At 50.9% G+C, this 27,071-nt stretch overlaps 1 protein-coding gene across 4 annotated transcripts; it reads right to left on the minus strand.

The window, feature by feature from the left end:
* Window positions 1-26,696, minus strand: SLC37A2 (solute carrier family 37 member 2). Of its 4 annotated transcripts, none has more exons than XM_014848570.3 (19): window positions 26,128-26,500; window positions 12,358-12,439; window positions 11,780-11,873; window positions 11,568-11,646; window positions 9,657-9,792; window positions 9,087-9,163; window positions 8,105-8,271; window positions 7,470-7,507; window positions 7,039-7,191; window positions 6,609-6,699; window positions 5,098-5,160; window positions 4,673-4,758; window positions 4,136-4,184; window positions 3,861-3,934; window positions 3,510-3,588; window positions 3,271-3,368; window positions 2,930-2,994; window positions 2,669-2,725; window positions 976-1,115 (listed from the first exon to the last, which is right to left on the minus strand). In XM_014848570.3, the coding sequence occupies exons 1-18, from the start codon at window positions 26,184-26,186 to the stop codon at window positions 2,695-2,697; spliced, it is 1,521 nt and encodes a 506-aa protein (XP_014704056.3). In that variant the 5' UTR covers window positions 26,187-26,500; the 3' UTR covers window positions 976-1,115; window positions 2,669-2,694. The 4 variants fall into 4 exon arrangements, with proteins under 4 accessions (XP_070346098.1, XP_070346100.1, XP_014704056.3 ...); XM_070489998.1 differs by lacking the exon at window positions 26,128-26,500 and adding an exon at window positions 20,597-20,675; XM_070489997.1 differs by lacking the exon at window positions 2,669-2,725 and having other exon boundaries at window positions 1-1,115; window positions 26,128-26,696.
* Between the last annotated feature and the right edge of the window lie 375 nt (window positions 26,697-27,071).

Here is a 27,071-nt window from a genome sequence, read left to right on the forward strand (position 1 = left end):
TGGCAAAGGAAATCTGTATTGCTGCCGACGGGCGGCTTCAGAGGTCAGCCAGAAATGCCAAGAGCTGGTCTGGCATGCACCACTCCAGGATTGGGGGAGGCCAGAAAAAGTACATCAGGAACACAGGGGAGAAAGGCCGGCTGCAGAGAACCCCAGGCAACACCCGCCTGAACAAATCAGGAGCATTCTCCTTTCTTGCTAGTCTTGTCACCCTGGCACCTGTGCTCAGAGTGTAAGTCTTTTCCTGTGTCCATTGTCTACTCCATTCCTTGAGTAGAGCTGGCAGACATGAGCACTTGGTAACCTTTCATTATCAAAATACTTAACCCCTACCCTGGTATTTTTATATGGCCCCACTCCCCAGCCCCACCCCACAGCAATGCCCTGATCTGTCATCCTCCATGAAGGACACAGAGGGCTGGGACGAGAGTGAGGCAAGGGAGGCCCATCCTCTTAGGGATGGCACGGGCACAAGCCTAAGAGTGACACTTCCCTTGCCTCACCCTAGGCCTGGCCCTGGAGGATACAGCAATAAAACCGCAAGCCAGTGGGCCAGGAGCCATAAAAGGGTCAGATGGAGGGTAAAAGAGCAGAGTCCAACTTGGGGAAACACAGAGAAAGCTGGCTTGTGGACAAGGGGACCAAGAGAGGCTGGGCAGCTCTGAGACAGGGTCAGGTACCTGATCTACCTACCTACAGGGACAGGCTGATTACAGAGGCTCAAACTGAAGAGGGGAAGGAGACACAGTCCTTTTCCAGGCCTTGGCCCTGTCATGCCTCTGCCTTCTGTCTTGGAATCTGAACAAGCAGGAGTCTGAGCAGATCCATTACTAAGATGAGATACCACTCAGCTCTGATCCCCAGACCTTCTGCTGGCAGCTTCCAGAGCTCAGGCCCTTGAGTCTTCCGTTTCCTCATGTTGGCAGTCCCCTTTCCATGGAGAATCTCCTGGTCCCTTGACAGCCCTGTGGGCCAGGCTGGGCCGAGCCGGCTGGTGTTAAGAGGCTTTGCCTCACCCATCGGTGGCAGTTTCCATTGCCCAGGGGGAGCACTTTGGGACCCAGGTGGAGCCCTCCAGACTTCTCTTCAAATCAGGGCTTCATATTTCTTTATATCTGCATGGGGAGGAGAGAGGCAGTGGAAGAGAAAGTGAGACACAGCTTAAGAAGCTCCTGCCCCAACGGCGGCGACAAGGAAGGCAGGTTCCTAGAGCCCCTGAATAATTGCCTTTCATCCTTTTCTCTATAATTAGGGCCCCCTTTTACCCATTCAGCAGGAACTAGCAAGCCAGAATAATATTAAAAACCTTGCAGTGTTCGTATCACATTTGCCTGCTTTACACAGCAATATCACATATTCCGTCTCGTCTCAGCCTCAGATCAACCCTGTCCAGTATCTAGGGATAAGCATCCCTATTTACACATAAGGATGTGGAGGTTCAGAGAATATGCCCATGGTCTTATAGATGAACGTGAACAGAGAAGTCAGGATTGTCCAAGGAGTTCCAGTTCCAAGCCCAGTGCTCCCTCTGCCCTAGCAAATTACTCTGCTCCCCACGCATGGGCCTTCCTCAGACAAGGACCAGCACAGGACGGCAGCAGTACAGAAAAAAGCAAACCGTCACACACCCGGGTTCAAGTTCAAGCTCTGCTGAGACTAGCTGGGGCCTTAGGCATATTCCCTGAGTTCTGAGCCTCTGTTCTCTCATCTCTAAATGAGAATATCTACTTCTGATGGTTGCTGAGAGGTAGGCTAATAAATCTAAAGTCAGACTCAATTCCAGACACAGAGCAGATGGTTTCTAAATATTCATCCTTTTCTCTTTCTGCTGCTTTTCTTCCCCTCCCAGTCTTCCCTCAGGCCTGGCCCAGAGAAGGCAGGTGGAACCTGTAGTTCCAATGGCCCTGCTCCCTCCTCCAGGGCAGGGCGGGACAGATACTCCACTAATGCCTCTTGCTTTCAGTTTTTCTCCCCGTGAACCTGGATGACACTTTCCTTAGAGGGAAGTGCTTCCCCCGAGGGTGTGCTGGTTACCGTGACCCCAGGGGTTCTTCCTCACTTTGACCGTCCGGACCAGGTCCACAGCTCCTTAGCAAGAGCCTCCTGCTCAGAAGAAGAGCCAGAAAGGCCCTGGAGAGAGCCTTGCCCGACTTCGGCACCAGCGCACCACCCAGCCTCTTGCCAGCGCTGCCTCAGTCACTGCCCTGTCTGTGCCGCCTCCACACCCACCACCACTGGGCAACAGGCAAAGAGCACACCAGGCCAGCCACCGACGCTTGATTCGAATTTTGTTCCAGAAGCTTTGATTGGTAGTTGCTTTTTTCTGCACACCCCAGGCAGAGGGGCCAGATGACCTTGGTTTCTGAACTTGCAGCTCATAGTCTGAGTTCAGAGGGAAGACTATTTCCCTGGACTCTGACCCCTCTGTCCTAGGGGGCTATGTCCAAAGCCCTACTGCTCTCCCTAAGGGGAAGAGGCTGCCAACCTGTGTGGCAGCTCAGACCCCTTAGGAAACACTTCCCAAGCATCATGCTCTGCTTGGTGGAGAGTCTTTGGAACTGGCCCCCAAGAAAAAAGAGGAAGTTGGAAAAATCACACTGGAGGAGAGAGGATTTGCATGCAGGCCCCACTCTAATGGCACATCAGTCATGGACTTGAAAATACTCACAAAAGTCGTGAGACTTGAGGAAAATACTACAGCGGGTGGGTTAGGGCCAGACTAGAGCTATGGAGACACATGGGGACAACAGAGGACAGGTTAGTGGGGCGGGGGCGGGAGTGGGGATCACAGAGCACATCCCCGGGCTGCCTCTGCATTCCAGAGGTCTGAGCTGGAGCTGGGCTCAGCCTGGGTGCAGAGCCACTGAGCACTGACTCCCATAAGAAGTGAGGTTGGGGGAGGAGGGGCTCCAGCTCCTGGAGGACTCACCCTCTGTTTCTGCTCATGGACGACTTCCAGGCCAGGATCTCTTTGTATACCAACCGGCAGAGGAGCTGCGGGGAGTCCAAGGCACAGAGGGAAGGGAGGGCAACATTAGCAGTGAGCATGTGGTTAGTCCCCAGTGCTAGGTAGGAGGGAACGAGGTGGGCACACAGTTCTATTCAGCAGGGCATCAGCCATGGGAGGTAAAGTGGTTCTGAGGAAAGGGCAGCTGTTCTCATTGTCCTAGAGTCCCTAATGGCCATTGCTTTGGACCTCCAGGGTTCCAGCCTGGCAGGGCAGGAATCCCCCTCCGCCAATACCCATCTGTATGCCCCGAGAATTCTTACCAAGCAGGCCAGGATATCAGCAGAGATGAGCATGTAGAAGACGTTGTTCCAGCCTGTGGGGGAGATGAGCCCGGCCAGCAGAGGCCCCAGAGCCGCACCTGTGCAGAGCACAGCATCAGAGAAGGGCACCGACAAAGGCCCTGGACCTCCCTGCCCCCATGAGGGCAGTCCTCCAGGGTGTGTGCCCACAACAAGGCTCAGGGCTCAGCTGCCAGGAGCGGAAAGCTAGAATCACAGACCTATGGACCCTGTGCCGTCGATGATGGCCGTGACCGTGGAGAGCGCCTTTGCATTGCCCTTCAGGCTCTTGTGAGTCCCCTGGGGAGAGAAAGCAGAGTGGGGAGGCCCAAACCAAGAGGCAGCACTGAGCAGGACCAGAACTGGGAGAGGAGCTGACTCTGGGGGAGGTGGCGATTAGGGCTTGGAGGAGAGAGGAAAGAGGGGCCAATGGTGGCTTCTGGAGGCCTCTGAGGATCCTGTCTCTGCAAGCCAGGGGAGGGGGAAAGAGAGGTAGGGGAAATGGACCTGGAGACAGAGGCCCTGACCGAGCCCCCAAAGTGATCCCTGGCCCAGGAGGTGGCCTTGCTTACCAGGTCAGCTGAGACAGCAGTGGTGATGAGCGCATAAGGGCCGTTGACCAGGGCCCCACAGACAATCAGCATTACTGAGGCAGTAACAGAGATGGCCCAGTTAGAGATGAGGGGCCACCACCAGCCTCAGCCCCAATGCAGGCGAGACCCCCAGGAAACAGGCCGAGAACCTCCCCTTTCCCTTTGCCTCCCACCGATGCCCCCAAGCCAGCCTTGCGGGCCCCCAAGGCAGTGCCTTTCCTGTGGCCTGGCGGGACCTGCAGCCACCTCCTCACCTATGGAGCTGGTAATCCCATTCTGGCCAAAATGGTTGTAGAGGAACATCTGCGAGGAGAAGGGGAGAGGCAGGGTCACAAAGGCTTCCCCACGGCCTACTGTTAGACTGGAGCCCAGAAGTCTGCACCAACCCTCTCCTGCCCTGGAACTCCAGCAGTCCCCTTACTCCTCTTCCTTCTCAGACTAGACCTCTAGGTCTTTAAATGTCCAGAGATGGAGGGTCTATGACTTGGTAATCTATTGTTTCCCTTTTCCCAAAAAGTCTTCTCTCCTGTCTCACCTCAATCTCTTATTCTTTCCTTGGTCAAGAAGTTTAGCAGCTGGTCTCCCACTTTCCCACCAAGGCCAAATAGTTACTAATCCCTTTCCAACATTCTCAGTCTGGACCTCTTCCTGTGCTAACCCTGGCTCCTCCTCCCCAGGCTGTGCACAGAGAGGTACACACATGCAAAGAGACAGGTGTGTGTGTAAATGCCCAAGCTCAGTGGCCCACACGCACATAAGCACATGCACTTGGCCCTCGAGGTCATACACACCATAGGGGCAGCCAAGATGAGCATGATGCAGCAAGTGGTGGCCCTGCCATTCGTGTAGTCAGAGATGAGCCCCGCCACGATGCCACCTGGAACACAAACCAACTCACACACAGCTGCCTAGGCACAGCCACAGCCTCTCGGTCACGGGTCCCCCAAGCTTTGCCCCAACCCTCTGCCCAGCACTAGCCTGGGCCTGGCACCCAGGGCCGGCAGAGCTTCTGCCTCCCGCAGCCCTCCCTGTACCCACTGCTTACAAGAAGACCAAAGGTGGCCATCTTTCTTAGGGCCACCCAGCTGGGCAGGAGCCCTTTTTCTTCTGGTGCCACCTACTCAGGTCACGTCCCATTGGACCTGTCCCTTCTTTCTGAACCCCCACAAAAGAAGAGGGGAATGCAGACTAGAGGCAGAGCAGGGCAGGGCCTCACCTATGATGCCACCAACATCAAAGAGCGTAGACAGGTCCCCAGCCTCTTTGGCACCAAAGTGAGCTATGGAAAACACAAATGTGTGGTCGGACGTGCGGGCTCAGGGCGAACATCCTGGAGTGCCACAGCCAGAAAAGTCTCCACAGAGCACCTGACTCAGCCCCACTGCCTCCTTTTTCAGAGGAAGGAGTGAGTGCTCTGGGGAGGTGATTGGCCAGGTCTCAAGTGAGTTTGCGGCAGTTTGGGGCCAGATGCCCTTTCTGGCCCCGACTCCAGTACTGCCTTCTCCCTCTGCAGGATGGCCTTGACCTCTCTGGATAGCCCTCCCCTGAAAGCGCTGGGATCTGGCCCTGGAGAGCCCTATCCCACTGGGCCGCCTCTCCCCTAGAGGCGCAACTGCACTCACTGAGCCTCAGCCCAGCCAGCCACTCTGCTCTGCTCTGCTCTGCTCCTGACCTAGCAGCAGGGCCCCACCAGCAGCTCTTCACATAAACGGAGCCAGAAAGAAACTTGCAGGAAAATGGGGACCTCAGGTCCCAGGCCTTCCCTTAGGATTAGAAAAAGGAATGTCCAGAAGCTTGAATTGTAGCCCAGCCCTCAAGGTTGACTCATACTCTGAAGTCAACACCAAGGCCACAAAACAGTGTCCACAGAGCCACCTGGTGCTCTCCCCCTGGCTTTGAGAGAGGCCTCTCAGACAGGCTGTGGGGCAAGTTACAGCTTGAGATCTGGCCCTGACTGAGCCCCACAGTATCCTGCTCAGTGCAAGTACAGCGTGTGGCCAGGCAGCTTTGGCCTCCCACAGGGCTTGGAGGAGGGTGAGAGCGCCTCGGCCCATGGAGCTCTGCAGCTCCAGGGGCTGCTCCTTCATAGCGTAGCCACCTGAGCCATAGGAAAGCAGAGACCCAGGCCAGGTGGACATTAATGTCCTTTTTCAACCACGAAAGTGACCTCTCCTCATCTCTACATCCTGGGGCAGGGGCAGGGGAAGGGGAGAGTAGGTCCACAAGACGGGCAGCCCAGCAGACCAGGCACAAGGCGTCAACGCCATGAGGCTCCAGTGGCCCCTGGGAGAGGAGAGCAGTGTACATCACCAGGCTACAGGCAGTGGGATAGCTCACCAGGCCCTCTTGCCTGGGCTGTGGGACGCTCAGGGGACTCCATGAGGCATTCAAAAGGCAGACCTTTTCCATCACCCTCCATCCCACCCATCTATGAGCCAAGCAGCCTGGAGGTGGGTTTCTCCTACACTTACAGCTGGAGAAGAAGTTAGGGAGGATTATGGAACAGAGCTTTGAGTTCCTAACCCGCAACTCAGTTCCAAAGGAGGAAAGGTGGCTGGAATCCAGGTCTTGGGGTGATGTGCAAGTGTTAGCTTCCCGTTTAAAAAACAAAACCTCCTTTTGCTCTAGGAGCGGTTCCACAGAAATCCTGCCTATATCCTGGAATCACATGACAGGTTTCCTCTCCCCTCAGAGATCCCGCCCCACCTCTTCTCCCCAGGAGCTTACCCACATTGAAGATGTAGAGTGGCAGCCAGTAGAGGAAGGTGTAACTGACCAGCTTGGCAAAGAGCAGACACAAGGAGAACTCAATCACGCCCTGCGGAGGTAACAGAGGGCACGTGGAAAGGATGCAAGTAACCCTTGTCCAGGGCAGCCCCAAGGCTAGCTTGGCACCACCCCAGGCCTTTCCACCACCTACCACACAAAGAAACCTTAAATACCTACTCAATCTTAGTAAAAGCATTGTGCCTGCTGTTCAAACGCTGTGTCAAGACAAGCCCCTCATGTTACCCTCCCCAAGTCAGCCACTCACCCTAAGAATCTTGTGTAAAGAGATTCTGGAAACCAGAGATGACCCTGAGCATCCTCATCTCCTGATACCCAACAGAAAAATCTGGAGAGCCTCCCACCTCCCTCCATTCCACAGACTTCTCACCGGGATCCGGAGTGCTCCAAGGAAGCTGATGGCAGCAGGCTGAGTGCTTGGCTCCTTGGAGCATCTGGTAGCAGTGTCCAGGCTGCTCTCCCTGCTGGAGTAGGGCCCATTCCCAGGGTCCTCAGGGTTGTCCTCCTTCTCTTCTGGTCCACCCTGAGCAGATATGAGCCTTTGCTGTAGGCACGTCCACCTCCCACCGGCTGGAGGGATAACCCATGTGAGAGGTAGGGGCTGCCACACTGGAAGAGGTCTATGTCCCTCTCTTGGACTGAACTGACCTCCTGCCAGACCATGGGGCTGTCGGGGAGCCAACCCAAGGGCCTGACATTGGGCCTGTAAAGTGACTCCCTCCAACTGCCCGGTCCTCTCTGGGAGCAGCCCTGCAGATGGAGGAGGAGGGCAGGGATTGGGTTAAGGGGGCTCACACGTACATGGTGCTGAGGAGGGGTGCAGTCCACATCTTCTGGGTCTGAAAAAAAAGCCTTCTAAGAAGCGTTCCAGCAGGCCCTCACCTTGTACTGGGTCTGCCCCCTGCCCCCCAGGGTAGCCAGTGTACTTCCTGGCGAGGGAGCCTGGACAGGGGCTCTGAAGACCACCTTCTAAGCCTGGCTCCCCTAACAACCAGCTCTGTCACTAGTACCTTGTGGACTTTGGTTCTCTTGCTACAAAGTGGCCATACTACGCAGCCTAGCCCACTCACAAGGCCATCAGAGACGGGGGAAGAGAACAGCAGATGTGGGGACTGCTCACTGTGAGAGCCCCGTCAACTCCACCTTCCTCTTCTCACACCTCAGATTCAGCCAGCCTTTGCCGAGCACTGACTATGGGCCAAGCGTCCTAGCTACATCCTCTCACTGAAACCTTCAACTATCCTAGGAAGTAGATGTTGTTATTCTTATTTTACAAATGGGAAAACTGAGGCTCAGTGAGGTTGTTTGTCCTGTCACACATCTGTCCTCCAACTCCGTAAGTAATCTTCCCACTCTAGCCAGCTGCCTTCTCCTAGAGCCCGCGAGAACTGGGAGGCTCAATGCTGGGCCCCGTGGGGAGGGAGGGGCCCACTCACATTCGATGAGGAAGAGGAAGGTGATGACGCCCATGGCAGCGGTGATGATGCCTGGCACCACAAAGGACAGGCCCCACTGCCCATTCACCCAGACGCCGGCGATCAGGGAGCCCAGGATGTTGCCCACGGATGTGTGGGAATTCCAGACGCCCATGATGAGCCCCCGCCTGGAGGGGAGGGAGGGCAAGGAAGGAGAAGGGAGAGAGTAGAAAATGTGAAAAGAGAAGCACAGGGTTCATCGCACTGCCCTGGCCAAGTGCTGCCCAGACACCAGTCAGGGAGGAGGGGGTGTCAGACACGCGACAGCAAGGCCTGGCATCCGCTCCCCTCAGCCAGCTCCCTGAACAGCACACACAGGGCTTCCAGAAGGGGCTCTTGCTGCCCTGAGGGTGTCGAGCCCCCACCATCCTTCTCTCTTGCCCTGTGGCTGTTACCCTAGAGCACTGCTCCTCAAGCAGGGGCAATTCTGCCCCCAGGGGACATTGGCAATGTCTGGAGATTTTTGATTATCACAGCTTGGAGTATGCTACTGGCGTCTGGTGGGTCGACGCTGCTGAACGCCCTGTGATGTTTAGGACAGCCCCAGAGCAAAGGATCATCCAGCCCCAAATGTCAGTAGTGCTGAGGTTGAGAAATCCTGCCCCAAAGCAACTTTTTTTGCATGAAAGCCAGTTGAAGAAAAAGAAAAGCACAGTTTTATAGGCTTCATTTTTGTCTTCATGTAAAATAGAAATTCATCTATCATGAGAAAAAAGCATAACTAAGATTGCCTGTTTTATGGGTTAAAACCTCATCAATGAGAAAATCAGTGCTACTTTTTAGTCACTAAACGAAACGTCTGTGTCTCGGCATGTGAGTCAGCAAGATGGAGGCAAGTTTCCACTCTTTCCCCCTGAAATTATACTAGGGGGCCACGAGTACCTGCCCCCTACCCCCAGCCTTCTCGGAGGACCTCCCACTCCTCCTCTCTCATCACACTTACTTTCCCTTCCCGAACCAGTTGCCAACACAGGTCACCACAGAGGGCCAGCCTGTGGTCTGGGCAAGTCCATTAAAGATCTGCAGGGAGAGAGGAGGTAGCTGGGACAGGCCTGGGCCGGGCTGCCAACCCCTGCTCTGACCCCTGCTGGGCTGAAGAGGTTCAATATCATGGTTGAGGGGCCTCCACAGTCCACACTGCAGACTCCCCTTCCCTCAAACGCGTAGACACACACTCTAATGCAATGACATAATTTCTCCTCTGGCCCAAGATCCTTCGCTACAGAGACCAAGCTTCTCAGGCCTTTAAGTGACCTCAGGATACTGCTCAGCGCAGACTTACAACTGTAAGTCTTACAGTTCAGACTTCAGACTTACAACTGAGTGAACAAATGCACAACTGTGGGAAGTGGGACTCAGACCTCCTGAAGCATAGCCGGGGCCCGCTGGGTTGGGAAGGAGGTGTTCATGGCCCAAATCTGCCATTACCTGGGGGCAGCTGGGAAGGACTAACGGCCTCCAGGATCATTTCTGTGATGGCAACAGGGCCCGAGTGCAAGATGGAGGCTCGTACCTGGATGAGCACAAAGTACCAGAGCATGTGGATGTTCCAGAAATATCCCAGGCCAAAGAGCGCAGTGAAAAGGCCGCTGAGCAGCATTCCAGCTGAAAGGTAATAACGGAGGGGGAGCCGCTCCCCAAAAATCCCACTGGAGAAGAGAGTAGATCTGTGGTTAATCTCTGCCCTCTCTGCACTCCTCAACAATCTGCCATCTATTTCTAACCCCACCATGCCACTGAAACGATGCTGGCCCCGGTGACCACCAATGACCTCTGTGTTGCCACATGCCAGAGACACCCTCAGTTCTCCACTCACTAGACTTCTCTGCTTCATTGGATATTGCTGTCCACGCTCCTGAAATGTTCTCTCCCTGGCCTCCACGACATCACTGTGCCCATCTTCCTCCCCTTGGCTGACCATTCCCACTCCTTTTCACTTATTTTTCTGGGGAGCAGTCCCTTGCATCGCTTCTATGGTTTTAACTACCACTGCTATGTGTTCAATAGCTCCAAATGCATATCTTCAGTCCTGATCTCTTCCCAGAGCTCCAGGATCTCATCCAGACGCTTTCTGGACATCCTGACTTGGATGCCCCCAAAACATTCACAACTCAACACTCTAAAACCGAACTTCTCTTCCTCCTTCTCCCACCACCCCTCTCTGAGTGAATGGCACCACCATCTTTGGCCACTCAAGACAGAGCCATGGAGCTTCCTCAGTCTCCTACCCCTCACATTCAATCTCCAAGACCCATCCATTCTGTCTCTTAAATAGTTCTCTGGCATGTTGCTCTTCTCCATCTCTGTTACTCCTGTTCTAAGCCAAGGTCTCCTCAAAGCTCAGCTGGACTATTGTAAGTCTGTCTTTAGGATGACCAGGCCTTCAGTCTTGCCCTCCCTCAAATCTATCTTCTATCTATCTAGTCTCACCCTCAGAGTGATCTATCTGAAATGTCAATCTGAATATGACACCTCTGGGTAAAACCCTTCGATGGCTCTCCTTCCTATGCCTGCAGCCTGGCACACAATGACCTCATTCTTCAGCCCATCTCCTGCTACTACTTCCTTCAAATTTTACACTCTAGTAAACCTGGCATTAGTCCCCCCACACCCAGATCATGCTGTTTCTTTATTGATTTATTATGCCTTGATTTACTTGATTGTGCCTTGATTACTTGACTTACTTGATACTTGATTTATTATGCCTAGGCTGTTCCTTCTGCCTAGCCACTTCTCTACCGCCAAGCCCAATTGTTCTTCATCAGTTCAAGTATCATCTCCTCCAAGAAGCCTTCCCTAACCCTTTTTCTCCAATCCCAGCTCAGACTAAGTGCCTACCTCTGAGCCCCCAGAGCACCCTGTAGCCACCTCTGTCACAGAGCCACCATACTGTTTTGTAACTAGCTGCTGATGTACTGGTCACCCTCATTAAGCTATGAGCTCCTTGAAGGCAGTACCCTGTTTATTCATCTTTGATTCGTGACAGCAAACACCATGCTTGTTATGTAAAAGCCATGCTTGCTGTGCTAATTTAGGTCCAGGACAGGACGGGGATTTTCTAGCCATCTCTGCGTCCCGAGCCATCCTTGGAGGATCCTAGTCCAGGATAAACCATATTTCAGCCACACCAATGACACTGCCATCTGAGTTGAATAAACTCAGAAGCAGCATCCAGGAACAACTTTCCAGGAAAAAGAGCTACTGAAAGTGGGAGTCTGCCAGGGGGAGGAGCAGGCTCAGTGACCGTGGTGAGGAAACCAGAATGGCTGTGGGCTGATTGCATGTGTGGAAGTCTCGGTCTCATTTCCACCTGAGGGGGCCATTGGCATTTGCCCTTCAACCTGGCTGCCCCCAGGTTAGTCAAGGGGAGGGGGCAGCTTGGAACAATACTGCTCTGGACGTCACAGGCTCTAATCTCTCTTACCTGATAAACATGCCGATGGCATAGGCCACAAGGAAGGCATTGTCCACGGCCCCCAGTAACTCCTTGTAGTTGTTCTGGTCTGAAAGCAGACAGGAGAAACAGAAAGCTGGCTGCTTGACTGCCCCTGCAAGAAGCCCTTTCTGGCCTCAGACAACCCCTTCCTGGGTAGGGGCTAGTGAGGGACAGGGAAGAGCAACTTGCCACATTCTTACCAAATGGAGCCCAGCTGCACCACGTGGTGTCATTGAGACTGTGGGTGTCGTTGATGGGGTGGATCAGCTCTGAGCAGTTCTGGTGCAGACGGCTCTGGAGCAGCAATGGGATGCACAGGTCAGGAGTCACATCATGGCCCCAGAGCCCACTCAGCCCAGAGAGGAGCAAGTAACTTCCCTCCCCATCCACATCAGCACTGCTGTCTCCTTGTTCCTTCCTGTGGCATCTCCTCCTCTAGGAACTGACTACAGGGACAAGTGGCTACATCAGAACCTTGGTTAAGGGCAAGGGGAAGTCTATGAGTAGAACCCATAGATCCTGGTCTCTGCTCTCTTGTTCCACTCACAGCCGCCAACACCACTGTCTTGGTGAATAAACTCAAAAGGAGCACCTAGGGAAACTTTCCAGGAAAAAGAGCTGCTGAAAGTGGGAGTCAGCCAGGTGAAGGAGCAGGCTCGGTGACCAGGCAAGGGAATAAGGATGGTTATGGGCCGAGCTCCAGACAATTCTATTGAAGTGTGTTTCTGCTGGGGCCCAGCATGTCCTGCATTCTTTCTTACTGCCAGGCCAGCCTCACCTTGACAACACTGATGGGCTTCCTGGACATATGATAACATGTATAAATGAAGAAGGTGAGCAGCAGGATGAAGCCTCGGAACCTGCAGGAAAAGGCAGGCATCTGGGTTAGCAGGAAGCTCAGACTCAGTATCCCACCTGTGTCCACTCTGGCAGCCCCAGGGCCTCAGCACCACTAACTCTCTAACTTCAGGCTCCTCTCCAGACACAAGTTCCTTGGGGCAGAGGCCGAGGGGAGGGTAGGAACAGATGCCCAGAGGCCAGGGTTCTCAGGGGGCCCTATCTCCCTGGTCCCAACTCCTGAGGCTTTCTAACAGAGCTGGCTCAGTACCAGCACCCTAGACAACACCAGAGTACCTCCTCCTGTTCTTGCCACCTCCTGTCACCTCTACTTCTCTTGGGCCTCACTGAGGTCAGGGTGCCTCCATGTATGGGTGTGTGAGAGAGATGGGCGCAGGGAGGGAGAATCATTTTTTTTTTTTTTTAAAGATTTTATTTTTTCCTTTTTCTCCCCAAAGCCCTCCGGTACATAGTTGTGTATTCTTCGTTGTGGGTCCTTCTAGTTGTGGCATGTGGGACGCTGCCTCAGCGTGGTTTGATGAGCAGTGCCATGTCCGCGCCCAGGATTCGAACCAACGAAACACTGGGCCGCCTGCAGCGGAGCGCTCGAACTTAACCACTCGGCCACAGGGCCAGCCCCAAGAGAATCATTTTTAAAATATCAGAAATGTTGGGAGCAGAAGGGAGGGAGAAGTAGGAGGAGGATGTGACTTTAAAGTGAAGTCAAGGGGCCAGCCCTGTGGCCGAGTTGTTAAGTTTGTGCGCTCTGCTTCAGCAGCCCAGTTTTACCAGTTTAGATCCTGGGCGGGGACATGGCACGGCTTGTCAGGCCACACTGAGGCGGCATCCCACATACTACAACTAGAAGGACCCACAACTAAAACTACACAACTATGTACCGGGGGGCTTTGGGGAGAAAAAGGAAAAACTAAAAAATCTAAAAAAATAATAATAATAAAAAATAAAGTGAAGTCAATACTCCAGGAAAGCCAAGAACACAGCAGAAATAACACCTGCTGCGGCCCAGCTAGAGCAGAGCCCAGACCATAGTTGCAAATGTGGCAACAGTGGGAAAGCTGGTGACAGAATGCAGGTCCTCCTCCTACTCCCAGTCTAGGCCATCCACTAGACAGAAAGATCATTCTTTCCATCTGTGGCTCACACATCACATGTGCCCTCTCCTAGGCCCCCATTTCTCATCCCATGCACTGGTCTGGGATGGAAAGAACAGTTGAGCCAGGCACCACTAAAGTTTCCAGTGTACACCCAGCCCTTCTCCTTCTGCTGAGGCTCTAGGGAAGGGCCTCAATGTCCTCCTGAGTCACTGTCTGCTTCCCCAGCAGAGCATCAGCTGAGCCGGGTCAGCAGCCAGGAGCCAGTACATGGAAGTACATGGAAAATAGACTTCATAATGGACCCCCAGCTCAAGAGAAAGGGCAGGCATTAGGGAAGGCCCAGCGCCTTGGGTGATTAAAGATCTCATGGAGAAGGGTGGGGAAGAAGGGTAGGAAGGGCTCCGAAGCCCTTTCCATCCCTCAACTCCAAGAACCCAAGAGACAGGACACTGGAGGCTCACTCTGCCTTCTCTAGGGATCTGCCTCCAAACCCCAAACTCACTTCCCCTGAACATGTCATGAAGGCTACCATTTGTGAAATAAAGGGGTATTTCAGCAGAGCCCGAATTTAGGTTGGGGTCCCAGGCACCTTCTCACTTCACCCCTTTCTAGCTGGGCTCTCTGTCTCCATGCTCTCCACTGCCCAACAGGGTATCTTTTTAAAAGAATGAAGGTACACATGCTCCCCCTCCATTACCTGGCTTAACATTTTCCAGTGGCTCTCCATTCCATTAAGAACAGAGTTCCAACTATTTAGTCTGGATTTCACGCTCCTCTACAACCCAGCCTCTCTGGCTATCAGTTCCTGGAGGTGCGTGGTGGATCACAGAGGTTTTCCAGGGAATCTAGGATTACTCCAAGTGACTGTCCCAGTGATTGACATCAGCAAGCGTAGTGGAAGCAATTTAGGGTCCTTCCAATTGGCATATGGCTCATGGACTCCTAGTTCAGGGACTTCTAGAATCTGGGAGAGATTCTCTGAATTTGGAGAGGGTGCTCAGTTGGCCTTCTTCAAAGAGCAATGAATGGAAGAAAACCACAGCCCTACAGATGACACCAATCCAGTGCCCTGCCTGGGAAAAAGCTGAAAGCTTTGAGTGATGCCTCTAATTTACTGTGTAATCAAATGCAAGTTGCTAAATCTTTTTTGCCTCTTATTTCCTCATCATGTGCACATGGATGACAGCACCAACCACATCTATCTCAAAGACAGTTGAACACAATATTACTCTCACCCTAGTCCCTAGGTCCCTGCTGTACCACCTTTAAGACCGTTAGGGCTCAGCTGAGCCTCTCTAGGCTGCCACATGGATGCAGGCACTGACCATGGTGACAAATCAGATCCACTCTGGGTATGAAAGATCCCTGAGTCCCTAGCTCTGACTCTTCTCCCATAACAGGTGTGGCAGTGAGGCCCTTGCCACCCATGGCGGCTGGTGTTGCCTGGGAAGCCATGCTGAGCCCTCTTAGAAGCTGGTCAGAGTCAATGAGGTGCCCAAAGGTATAGCTTGGCTGCCAGCCACCCTTCTCCTCCCACCCCCAACTCCCCACCACCACACTGCTTCAACCCCAAGCACCAGGACCCGCCCACCTAGGAGGGACCTCAGACCACTCTCCCTTGACTTTCTCCTGCCTGTGGTCACAGGTGGTCTCCTTATCTGCTTCATCTGGAGTCCTCTCCCTCTTAACCATGGGTAGGAGGAGCTGTGACAGAACAGCAGACACATTCATGCCCCTTTCTGACATCCTGATTCTCTCCGGCAGAAACAAGACTGCTCTCCTATCTACATCCGTCCACGTCCCTACCATGTGTCAGGCTCTGTGCTAGGGATCCAGCAATAAGCAAGAGAAGTTGTAAGAGAGATCTCTGCCCTCCAGAGGCTCACAGGTCAGTGGGGAGACAAACAGAATTGGTGTGACAGTATTATAACAGAGGGCAGCCCTGCATGACATGGAAGCAAAAAGGAGGGACACTGAGCTCAGCTGGGATGGCAGCAGTGTCAAAAAAGGATTCCTAGAAGTAAGGCTTTACTGGAATCTTCAAAAACAAGTGGGAAGTGGCCAGGTCAACCAGGGCTGGGGCAGGGAGCATGTGCTGGGAAGAGGGAACTGCATATGCAAAAGCATAGAGGCATGAAATAAACTACCTGTTTGGGGAATTCTACACAGTTCAGGATATATAGAAGGTGGGGCTGAGCCAAGCATAGAAGGAGAGTGGCTGGGAAGGAAGCAGGGAACAGGTCATGTACGGCCTTAGGTGCCAAGTTGTGAAGTTTAGATTTTCTCTAGAGGGTGATGGGAAGTCATTGAAGGGGGTTGGGATTTTCTAGGTCAGAGAGTTCTGGGCACAACCCAAGCTAAGCCAGGCGAAGACCCAGGGCTCTGCCCTGTTGATTATTTTGGGAAGCCCAAGATAGGCTTCCTCACAGAAGGCAGGGCCAGTTCCCTCTGCCTTTTCCATTCTGCCTGCCACTCCACGGGCACACAGCAACACCATAAGGAGCCCGTGGGTGCTGCATCTCAGGGAGTTGATGTCTATATGATAAAAGAGCAAGAACTTAGGAATCAGGCAAAACCTGGCTTCATTCCTTAAACCTGTTTGCTTATCTGAATAGTACATCACCATTCTCAGAGGGCTAGTGATAAGTTAATGGAGGATGCATAGAACAGGTCTTACGTGTCCCCGACACCCCGTGGGGACTTAAAAATGGCAGCTAGTATTATTTCAGATTTTTAGATGAAGAAGAGCAGCTAGCTGGAGGCTGCCCATGCTGCTCTATGTGTTGGCACCGAACTCCTCCGGGTGGTGGGGGTTCCAGGTGCTGGATTCATGGGGCAGGTAGGGACTTGGAGGCAAGCACAGCTCCCTCTTCCCTACTTCCCCAGTCTACCCATACCTGGGCTAGATGGACACAAAGATCCCCTAAAGCTACTAGTGCCCTCACCTTGCCTGAGGTAGGTTCCAGTGCAGATAGAGGAGCCTACAATGGGACAGAGCAGAGCCTTGGCCTCCTGTGACCTGCCCACATGCTCCCTCAGGAGCAGACAGGGAGGATCAGCAGAGGATCACACTGATATCCTAACCTGTGAGATTCTAGCCTGCCCTCCGCCAGGGGCCTGATTTGACCTTTCTCCCAGCTCTGACCCCAACCTCCAGTAGAAAACATGACACCCAAGATAGCAAGTGAGTCATGATTCCCAGGGTGGGCAGGAGGTCCTCAAATGTGCTATGTGATGCTGGGCCTGGCACTGGCCTTCTCTGGGATTTCCTGCCTAGACTCCAGAGAGATGGAGAGATGAACTCAAAGTCCAATAGCTAGTCGGGCAGATCAGCCAAGGAGCCAGGCCTTCTCTTACTTAGTCCAATCCTCTTTCCATTCCTCTCTGGCAGCTGTTCTAAGAAAAAGGCTAAGGTGCCATAGTTCAAAGGGGATGGGTGACATTTGTCAAATTAAGGGCTAGGCTAAACTGTGGTCAAGGCTGACAAACTCGCAGTAACTCACAGGAAAGACAGCTGACGTGCTCCTGCAGTGTGTAGAACCCAAAGGTTTCACTTCCCTTCTCACAAGCCATCCTTCAGAATCAAGAGGCCCGAGAAAGAGAGCAGGTGGAAAAATATACACAGCTGGGCCTTGCATCACTAGCCCCAGGGTGGCTGTGAAGGGGGAGGGATGGCAGTCCAGGTGCTGGGCCAGGCTGGCAAGCAGGCCAAGGACCAAGGACCGTGCGGGCAAGGCCCCTAGACTGCTCCAGATGGGGCTGGCTGCCCTATGACCCTATAAATCTTTGCTAACAAGAAGTGGCACTTCTTAGAGTCCCACTTCCCCCTACCTGACATCAGTTACTGAGTAACCAAGTCAGATAGAGAGGTGAACTAGCTATCTCTTAATTACTATCTGACAGTCCAGTTATTAAAAGAGTACGAAAATAGCTTTATCGATCTTGTTAAGACTTTGCACTAGGAATGCTTCCGAGGTACCACAAGGAACAATGTGTCCCAAAGCCCCAACAGATAAAAAAAAAACAAACAAAAACCCTAATGGACCTACTAGCACCAACAGTACAACAAAAAACAGCACAGCAAAGGGACGCTGACCTTAGGAGATGCTGGAAAGAGATCCTCTTTCCCCAGTGGCTACCCCGTAATCCCCCCATCCCTGTATCCTGCTTCCTTGCTTTGCAACCATGTTGTTGACCGTCCTTACCCCCATGTAAGGTCAGTGGGGACTTAATCTCTCTCATCGACCAATCCCCACCACCACCTGCTTCAATCAGGGGCTGCTAGTAGATGTCTAAGTCTGCTCAGGTGGCCACGTAACAGGCTGGGCTGGCTGTGGCTGCAGGTGATCTTGGCACTTGCCCTGAGCAAATGGACTTGGTGGCCTGTCCTTGGATATGTCTGTTCTGGGACTCAGGAGATCCGAAAAGGATAGAGGGTTGGGAACAATAAGAACCAGACTAATGGTGACAGTGCCACCTGACAGGCACCTACTGACTGCCAAATCCACTGCCACTGGGAGACATCCTGGTAGGGAAAAGGCCAGCCTGGAACCAACACCACAGAGCAGAGCCCTGAGCTAGGCCTTCAGTGTACAAGACGGGACACGGACAGGCAAAGTCTGGGAAGGCCTCTGAGGACGGAGGGCACCAAGCCTTCTTGGGCCAGAAAGCTAGCCCAAGGAATCATCTACTTGTTACCTTTCCTCCACCTGGGACTTGAGTACTTGCTCAGGGGACCCCAAGTCCTTCCCAGAGAAGGGAGCCATTGGGTAGTAGCTACAAGTTGCCCAGGACTTTATATAATAAATGAGTGGATAAAATAATGATCTTTTTTAGGAAAGAGGAAAATATAGGATAGATTGTTTTGCTTTGAGAAGGAAGCTGAGTAGGGGAACCCTGAGTACTCAGAATGAAAAGACATGGCTTTAAGCTACAGCATGAGGTTTTGTTTAGACAACTGGAATAACTGAAAGAGTGCGAGAGTTGGTAGGTTTTGGAAGAGGTGGTCAACAGATATTAAGTTGGTCTTTCTTCTGAAGAAAGGCTATGCAAACAGCACAGATGGAAATGTGTTGATGATGGCAGAGCTATGGTCCTGCCCAGGGAGGTAAGATGATGGCCTTCCTCTCAGGATTCTTTAGAGGCCTAGCCCCATGCCTCACCCTCGTCCACCCCTCCTCCTGAGCATGAAGGATCCAGGGGATGAGGCATGAGCCAGGGGCCAAAAGGAGAGCAGCTCCCCCAGAGTCCCCACATCACACATCAACTCAGGGAAATCAGATCGGGGGAGTCATGGGCTTCAGGGACACTACCCCTGTGTCTGTCCTCAATTCTGTTGTCACTTTGGAACAGCTCAACTCTGACCTCAACACTCAGTTGGTACAGCTTGAATGGAAGAAATAAGGCCTTGGCCAACCATATAGACCATTCCAAAACCCTTGCCTTCTAGACCAGTCCATGGGGTCTGAGTCAGATAGCCTCACTCAAAGCCAGGGAGGCACACACAAGTCTGCTTTGTAAGGAGGGAAAGAGGAAACAGCAGGGTGGAAGAGGAAGCAGAAGGCAGCTGGGGCAGAAGACAGCAATCACGAGTGGGTGGGGGAGGGGAGTGCTGCAGAGTCACATGTTCTGGCAGACCAGCCCTGACTCTTAGTGTGGAGGGGGGTGGGGGCAAGGATAATGGGTTTAGCCCTCCAGGTTCTCCTCCAGGATCTCATTCCTCCTCAGAGCAGCCTCTCACCACCATAGCTCTTTTTAAGGAGCCCTTTCTGCTGCCTTTACCAAACACCTCTTTGTAGTTACCAGGAAAATAAGGCAGGAAAAGACTGCTTTGGCAGCATCTGGAGCAACTTATCTAAGGCCATGGGAGAATAGGGAAAAGAACGTTAGACCTAGACCAAAAGAGGCTGAGTCTTAATTTCTGGTTCTGCTACTTATTGTGACCTTGGGCAAGTTGTTTAACCTCTCTGAGCCTCAGTTTGATCTTCTTTTAAGTAAGATAAACTCCTGCCACACAAGATTGCTGTCAGGATTAAATGAGATATAATGGATCTGGCAATGTGAGCCCTCAGCACACTCAGAGGGTAGAGCCATTCATCCTAGCTGCAGCCACCAGCCAGCCTTGGCCTTTGCAGCTCACTGGGAAGATCAGGGTGTGGAGAAAAAGAGCAGTTGTGGGAGTTCATAGCTCCTGCTTTCCTGCCTGTCCAATGCCCATCCTCCCCCCCATTCCTGCTCATCCAGCAGCTCATCCAGCTGGTTCCTCCTCCCACAGGCTTCTCTTCTCCATGTTCTGAGCTGTTCTTCCTCACAGGGCCCCAGGAAATGGGCCCAGCCCCATAAGCACCAGCCACAGTCATCTCTCTGGCAAGATGCCCATGTTGCAAGCTGCCCCCAGACATGCTCATGCAGATGCTGGCACAGGAGGCAGGGCACTGGCCAGGCCCAGGGATAAGGAGGACTCTGAAAGGCTGCTAACAAGCTATCCAGCCCATCCTGACACAGAAGGTCTGACAGGAGAGGAGAAGGAGGGGCAGTAGTATCTTCCTGGGCAGAATCTCCTCAGGGTCTCGGACTTTTGCTTGCATACCTCATGCCACCTGCCTCTCAGCCCCATCTGCAGGGACTGCACCTTCGGCACCCCATGCTCCTGCCAGCTGCAGCCACATGTTACCAGTCCTGAAGAGACAGGCTATGGCTTCACTTCTCTACCTTTGCTGGCTCTGTGACCTCTGCTCTGAATGCCTCCAGATCCACGAAGTCAAATGCTGCCTTTTCCTCCTGAGGATAAATCACTCCCTCCACAAAAACTCACAAGCACCTAGCAATTAGCAAGTACTAACTGTCTGCTAGGCACTGGGCTAAGCACTTTAGGTATCTTCTCATTTAATTTCACCAAAACACTGTGATATAGGAACACCGTTACCTCCATTTTATAGACAAGGACCTGGAGCCTTAGAGAGATGGGTGATTTGACTAAGGCCAAATGCTCATAGGATCTTTCTCCCTCCCACACTCTCATCAGGAGGAGGGCAGAAAGAGCACAGGCTTGGGAGTCAGACTAACCTGGATTCAAACTGCAGTTCAGTCATTTACTAGCTATGTGACACTGGATAATGGACACATAACTTCTCTTGCGTCATTATACCCAATCTGTTAGGGGGGAAACAAATAATCACCTTGCAGTGAACGACAAATAAACAATGCCTGGCACAAAGTGGTAGGAAAAGTAAGTAGAATTATGGTCAATAATTAATGTTTAGTCAGAGCTTAATACGAGCCTGGCACCACTCTAAGTACCTTTCACGCTGGACCTCATTTAATCCTCACAACAATTGTACGAGGCAGGCATCACCGGGATCCTCACGTTACAGACAAGGATCCAAAGCTCAGGGTCAGTCCGCCCCCCAGCATCCTACTCTAGGAGGGTCTAGCTAGGTCTGCTTTCTTCACTTCTGCTTAAATGCCCTCCTTGGGGACACGGAGAAGCAGTAAGTTTGATAATAAGAGTACACACCTTCTCTCCAGCTTGATTCTTAGTTCTGAGAAGGTAGAGCAATGTTTTAATCATCTTTATAGGCCTCAGAGTTCGACATAATGTACTTACAGTAGCAAGTACATCAGCATTTAGGGTTTGATAGGAGTCCAAATCTACACTCACCAAGAAAGAAGTAAAAGGACACTTATTGAGTGCCCTCCATCAGCCACGAGAGGTCAAGAATATTCACACATCACATTTATCCTCAAGAGCCCACCTGACTTTTACTGATAGGAAACTGAGGCTTAGAGAAGTTAACTACACAAGGCACACAGTGGGGAAAGGATTTCAATCTGGATCTGTCGGAAACATGGGAGATGCTGGAGAACAGAGTAGTTGGATTCACACTTTCAGAAGTGTGTAAATGCTGTTTGTGGATGTAGAAAGCTGTGTTATGTGATTTGTGAGCTCTTCTAAAATGCTTGTGTAGAACAGGTTATTTACAATTATCTACCCTCCCTGCCCCCAATTTTCTCTGAAATACAAGTTACTTTGGTTAAAGGGCATAATTAATATCTACGAATGAGATTCTATTGGGAACAATAGTGGCAGAGAGGTACGACTTTGTATACACATGAGACGTATTTTTGTTTATTAAGAAGAAAAAAGAGAAGTTTTATCCTAAAGTAAAATGACTGGTTGTTCCAGACTAAGACAGAGGACAATGAAGGACAAAACCTAAATGGACAAATTTGTATAAGGTTTGCAGAAAGGGAATTTGATTTGCCTTGGATTATAGTACATGCAAATAATGTCTGAAAAGAAGCAATTAAGTGTGTTAAAGTTTTGTCAAAGCTGACTCAGTTTTAATTTTATTCATATAATTTTCAAAAAGAGGTTGTGGTTCCTTTAGTATCAAATATTATATCAATGTAACATGCAGACCTACTCAATCTCTTTAGTTGATATTCTTGGTATATCCTTGGTATATTATGTAAATCACGTTTCAGGACTTTGATATATCACAAAATTTTTTCCTTTATAAAAACATGTTCACCTCATACACTGTTGGTGGGAATGCAAACTGGTGCAGCCACTGTGGAAAACAGTATGGAGATTCCTCAAAAAGTTAAAAATAGAAATACCTTAAGAGCCAGCCATCCCACTACTGGGTATCTATCCTAAGAGCCTGAAATCAGCAATTCCAAAAGTCCCATGCACCCCTATGTTCATCGCAGCATTATTCACAATAGCCAAGTCATGGGACCAACCTAAGTGCCCAGCAACTGATGATTGGATAAAGAAGATATGGTATATATACACAATGGAATACTACTCAGCCATAAAAAAGGACAAAGTCGTCCCATTCATAACAACATGGATAGACCTTGAGGGTATTATGTTGAGTGAAATAAGCCAGACAGAGACAAACTCTGTATGACTCCACTCATAGGTGGAAGTTAACATATAGACAAAGAGAACTGATCGGTGGTTGCCAGGGGAAAGGGGGTGTGGGGGTAGGGTGCTAGGGGTGAAGTGGTGTACGTACAACATGACTAATAATGATGTACAACTGTAATTTCACAAGGTTGTTAACTATCATAATCTTAATAAAAAAACATGTTCACCCATTTTTATAAATCAGATGTAATGTTCACTATCTTCTTTGAAATTAGTCTTACTATGTTTAGACATTGTCTGGATTTTTTTTTTTTTTTGGATTGGATTTATTTTGTTTTGCACAGTTCAGGAACAACCAATTTCCTTGTCAGCTGCATTATTCTTCTCATGAATTCTCATCAGATCATTCACTTTTGAAAATTATCCATAATAAATTAATCCATGCCTCTTTAGGTCTGTCACCTTTAAATACTTTCTGTTTTTCTCTGATGCTTCCTTAACGCTCTGCAATCAGCTGTAGGCCAAAGGTTTTATCTTTAACAATCAAGAACTGTCTCAGAAAAGCACTGTACCAGGCACCTACTCTTGGGTACAGGCTTCTGATGGCATCACTTAGACATTTTTAAAGACATACCAGTGGACTGAGTCAGGATTTCCAGAACTCTCTAGCCTAGAAGCTGACAGGTTTATGAGGTTGTTAACTCAAGATTCACCAGAACAAGAATTAACCACAGGGGACTACATGAACTGATAAGGGATGTTTGGAATATTGTTTATGTTGTTACAGTGTTCTATTTTCTGGATATAGAAGGAAGCCTTTTCTCTTTATCTGTAACCTATAATAATTTAGTAGGCCTGTTTTTGTAAAGCAAAATGAAACATTTGTAAATATCTTATTCTCCCTACCTGACCCCTGAGAATTGAGAAACTTGTTGAGTCTTTTTGCTTTTCACAGCAATATGATTATTTGCAAAAGTTCAATAAGAATCTGTCCTCTTTTTTTACCAGGACATAATTAGAAAATTTGAGGGGCTGGCCCCGTGGCCGAGTGGTTAAGTTCGCACACTCCGCAGCAGGCGGCCCAGTGTTTCGTTGGTTCAAATCCTGGGCGCGGACATGGCACTGCTCATCAAACCACGCTGAGGCAGCGTCCCACATGCCACAACTGGAAGAACCCACAACGAAGAATACACAACTATGTACCAGGGGGCTTTGGGGAGAAAAAGGAAAAAATAAAATCTTTAAAAAAGAAAAAAATAATTAGAAAATTTGACTATGCAACCAAGGCCTTGTCTGGAATATTGCATTTGACAATGATGCTCATTTAAACAGATAAAACCGGCCCCTTTTAAGGAACTAAGGTTGACCGTATGGAGACAATACTAATAAAACCCTCCAAAGAAAATGGGCTTACTGTGTTCCCTTACAGGTGAATGAGGAAACTCATGCCCTGGCAAGCCCAGGGACTGTAGGGTATTTTGGGGACCTCAAGAAGAGAGGAATTTGCCCAAATTTATAGGTACAGTAGGTAAAACCTAGTGAAGACTGTTGGCTTGGCTTCTTAAACTCAGAAAAGTAAATAATAATAGGCTTAAAAAGTCCAATCAAGATTCCTAATGAAAATTTCCAGCAAAGCAAACTTAACAAGGCTTATATTGTGAATTAACACTCTCCCTGCACTTATATAAACAATCAGATCAGAACTAATGAGACCAACCTTATTTTGTGATCAAGAATAATCTTTCTTAGAGACTATTTTTGATCAAAGCAGGGAAGATTGTAGGGAAAAAAAAATTGTGTTTCACTGGAAAACTTCATTGTCTAGAGAACACCCATCCAGGCTGGCTGACTGGAGTCCTTCATTGACCTTGAGTTATTTTTCAGTTCCTTGAAGTCCTAGGTAACCAAGAAGTCATGCAAAATACGTGTATGAACTGATAGAGTTTCAATAGTCTTCCCTCCCAACCTGTGGAAAAACCAATTTTGCCTCAATATTCCTAATTTATAAATGGCTATGTTCTTTGGATTTTCTTTCTTTTTTTTTTTCAATTGTAGTAAAATATACATAACATAAAATTTACCATTTTAACCTTTTTATTTTTTGGAAGATTCACCCTAAGCTAACATCTGTTGCCAATCTTCCTCCTTTTTTCTTCCTTTTTTTCACCCAAAGCCCCAGGACATAGTTGTGTACAGTTGTAGGTCCTTCTGGTTCTTCTACGTGAGCTGCCACAGCATGGCTACTGACAGACAAGTCGTGTGGTTCCACGCCCAGGAACCAAATCCAGGCCACCAAAGATGATCGCACCAAACTTGAACCACTAGGCCATCAGGGCTGGCTCCATTTTAACCATTTTCACGTGTCCAGCTCAGTGGCATTAAGTACATTCACACTGTGGTGCAACCATCACCACCATCCATCTCCAGAACTTTTTCATTACCCCAAAGTGAAACTCTCTACCCATTAAACACTAACTCCCCATTCCCCCCCATCCCTGACTTTTCTTTTGAACCGATTATATAACATCTTCTGGCTCCCACATTATAAGTAAAACAAAATCTTCAACACATATTCATTTTTATATCCCTTATGAGAGTCATGATTTTGTCTTTTTCTGAAAAATATCTTCTAACAGTCCCAAACTCAAAAAGGATCAAGGAAGTAATCTAAATGAGTGAAAAAAGCTGGAAGAGATGAAGACTGTCACCAACTGGAAAGTGTCTAGGGTGACCAACCATCTGGATTCGCCCAGTAGTGAAGATGGTGCGGAAGTAGGATTTCCCATTTTAAAACTAGAATAAGTTGGACATCTTAAGAACACCTGTCCTATCTAATAGGGACTCCTCAACTCCTATTAATATAATTTGGGAATTTAGGCCTGGTATTGCTACACTGCCTGTTTATCAAGAGAAGCCAGGACTCTAGCCATTTATGTAAAATTTTATAATTTGTAAGTGACAGCAACTAACACAATATTTTTAAAAAATGCTGTGCAGACCAAGCAAACTGCTCCAGTGTGTGGCCTCTGAGAGAGTGGGCTAAAACCTCTCCACAGTACCACATCTCAATATGGTGCAGCCTCCCCAGGCCTCCCTTGGTCAGGAGGAAAGCTCATCCAGTGTTGGGGTGACCACCAGATGAGGAGCAGCGGCAGTTCTGACCTGAGATTATGTTCTCCCCAGGCAGGTCTCTCAGGGCCTGGAAACACTCCCTCCCCCACAAGCTCCCAGGACCACTGAGTTCTGGCCTGTGTGTTATCCAAGGGCTAAAAGAGGCCAAAAGGGACACTCAACAAGTCCGATGGCCACTTTTTCAACAACTCCCCCCACCCCCCGCGCCTCGGTTGCCTAGCCTGCAAGTCCAGGTTCCCCCAGGTGCTCAATGAAGCGAAAGTGAGGGGTTCTGAAGGTCTACACCTGGACGTATGTGTGTTTGGAGGTGAGGATGGCAAACGGAACCGATGGCGACTCCCCAGCAGGCCCCCACAGAGGAGTCCGGGGTCGGGATGTGGGTGAGGGGAACGCGGAGTTAGGGAGGATGTGTCATCCACGTTTCTGGCTGGCGCCGCTGAAGGCGACCGGGATCAGACCCTGCCAGAATCCCCGAAGCGCGCAGGGCAGTCCTGCCGAGTGCCCCGAGGGCGGCTGTCCCTCATCACCCGGCACTCCCTTCCCCCCGGTGGCCCGGCCGGCGCCTCCCTCCTGCAGCCCTGCTCACCAGCTGTCCCTGGAGAAGGCGCGGAGGAACCAGACACCCGGAGCCAAGGAAGATCGCATCTTGCCCAGCAGGGACCCGCAGCGCAGAGGGTGGACGCAGGAGGGCGCAGAGCCGGGCGCGTGTCCCAAGTGGGCAGTCAGCGTGGTTTAAATGCCCCGCCGGCCGGCCCGCCCTGGCTCCGCAGCCCGAGGCGGGGAGCCCCCGCCCCCTTGCACCTGACCGCCCTCGGGGTCGGGCCGAGCGCAAACCGACCGCCCATCCTCCGGACAGGTCCGCCGACATCTGAGTCTTGTCGTGCTTTGCCTCCCGGCTACGGACTGATGGCCCTCAGAGATTCTGGGGGCTCCTCCTTCTGCCCTGCTCGTTCAGGCTCACTTCCCGCAGAGGAACCGAAAGCTGCGATCCCAGACGTATCAGCTTTAGGTGTCATTCCGTCTGCCCGAAGCTGTTCCTGCTGCGCTTTTCGGTCCTGAGAAGTAGTGGCCCCCGACGCAGACCGGGAAACTGAGGCACGCTGGAGGGCTAGAACTGACACCCAGAGGTCCCTCACGTTACGCTGATGTGAGTGCAGGCGCCCCCTCGGAGCGCAGGAGGTTTCTCAGGGAGTTGCAACTGGGCTCAAACATACCTCCCAGGCCCCCACAGGGGCTTGCTGTCCCGCTCGGATTCCAAACGATGTATGGGGTCAGACAGGACCCTACCGCTCGCCTTCCACAGAGAGACCCGCCTCCCCATTTACTCCCGGGGGTTAAGAGTGTTGCAGCCATTCCTGCTCTGCCTTCTGGAGGCAAGCAGCCAAGCAGCAGTGAGGGGCCAGTCTGGGGCACAGAATTCTGGGCTCTTAATAGTGCTCTTCAGGCCTCTTGCGTGAAGATTGCCAGGGTATGTTTCTACCCATAAAAAGAAGATATTGTGAGATCTTTGGATATAAACCCAAGGGTGAA

The sequence above is a fragment of the Equus asinus genome, chromosome 20 (genome assembly GCF_041296235.1).
Source record: "Equus asinus isolate D_3611 breed Donkey chromosome 20, EquAss-T2T_v2, whole genome shotgun sequence".
Lineage (NCBI taxonomy): Eukaryota > Metazoa > Chordata > Mammalia > Perissodactyla > Equidae > Equus > Equus asinus.

Excerpts from the sequence above, each read along its gene's own strand:
- SLC37A2 (XM_014848570.3), bottom strand. The coding sequence starts at position 26,186 with ATGCGATCTTCCTTGGCTCCGGGTGTCTGGTTCCTCCGCGCCTTCTCC. Across the intron at positions 3,935-4,135 it reads TGGGATTACCAGCTCCATAG|TAATGCTGATTGTCTGTGGG; the intron begins GTGAGGAGGTGG and ends TTACTGCCTCAG. Across the intron at positions 2,726-2,929 it reads TCCATGAGCAGAAACAGAGG|CTCTAGTCTGGCCCTAACCC; the intron begins GTGAGTCCTCCA and ends GTGTCTCCATAG.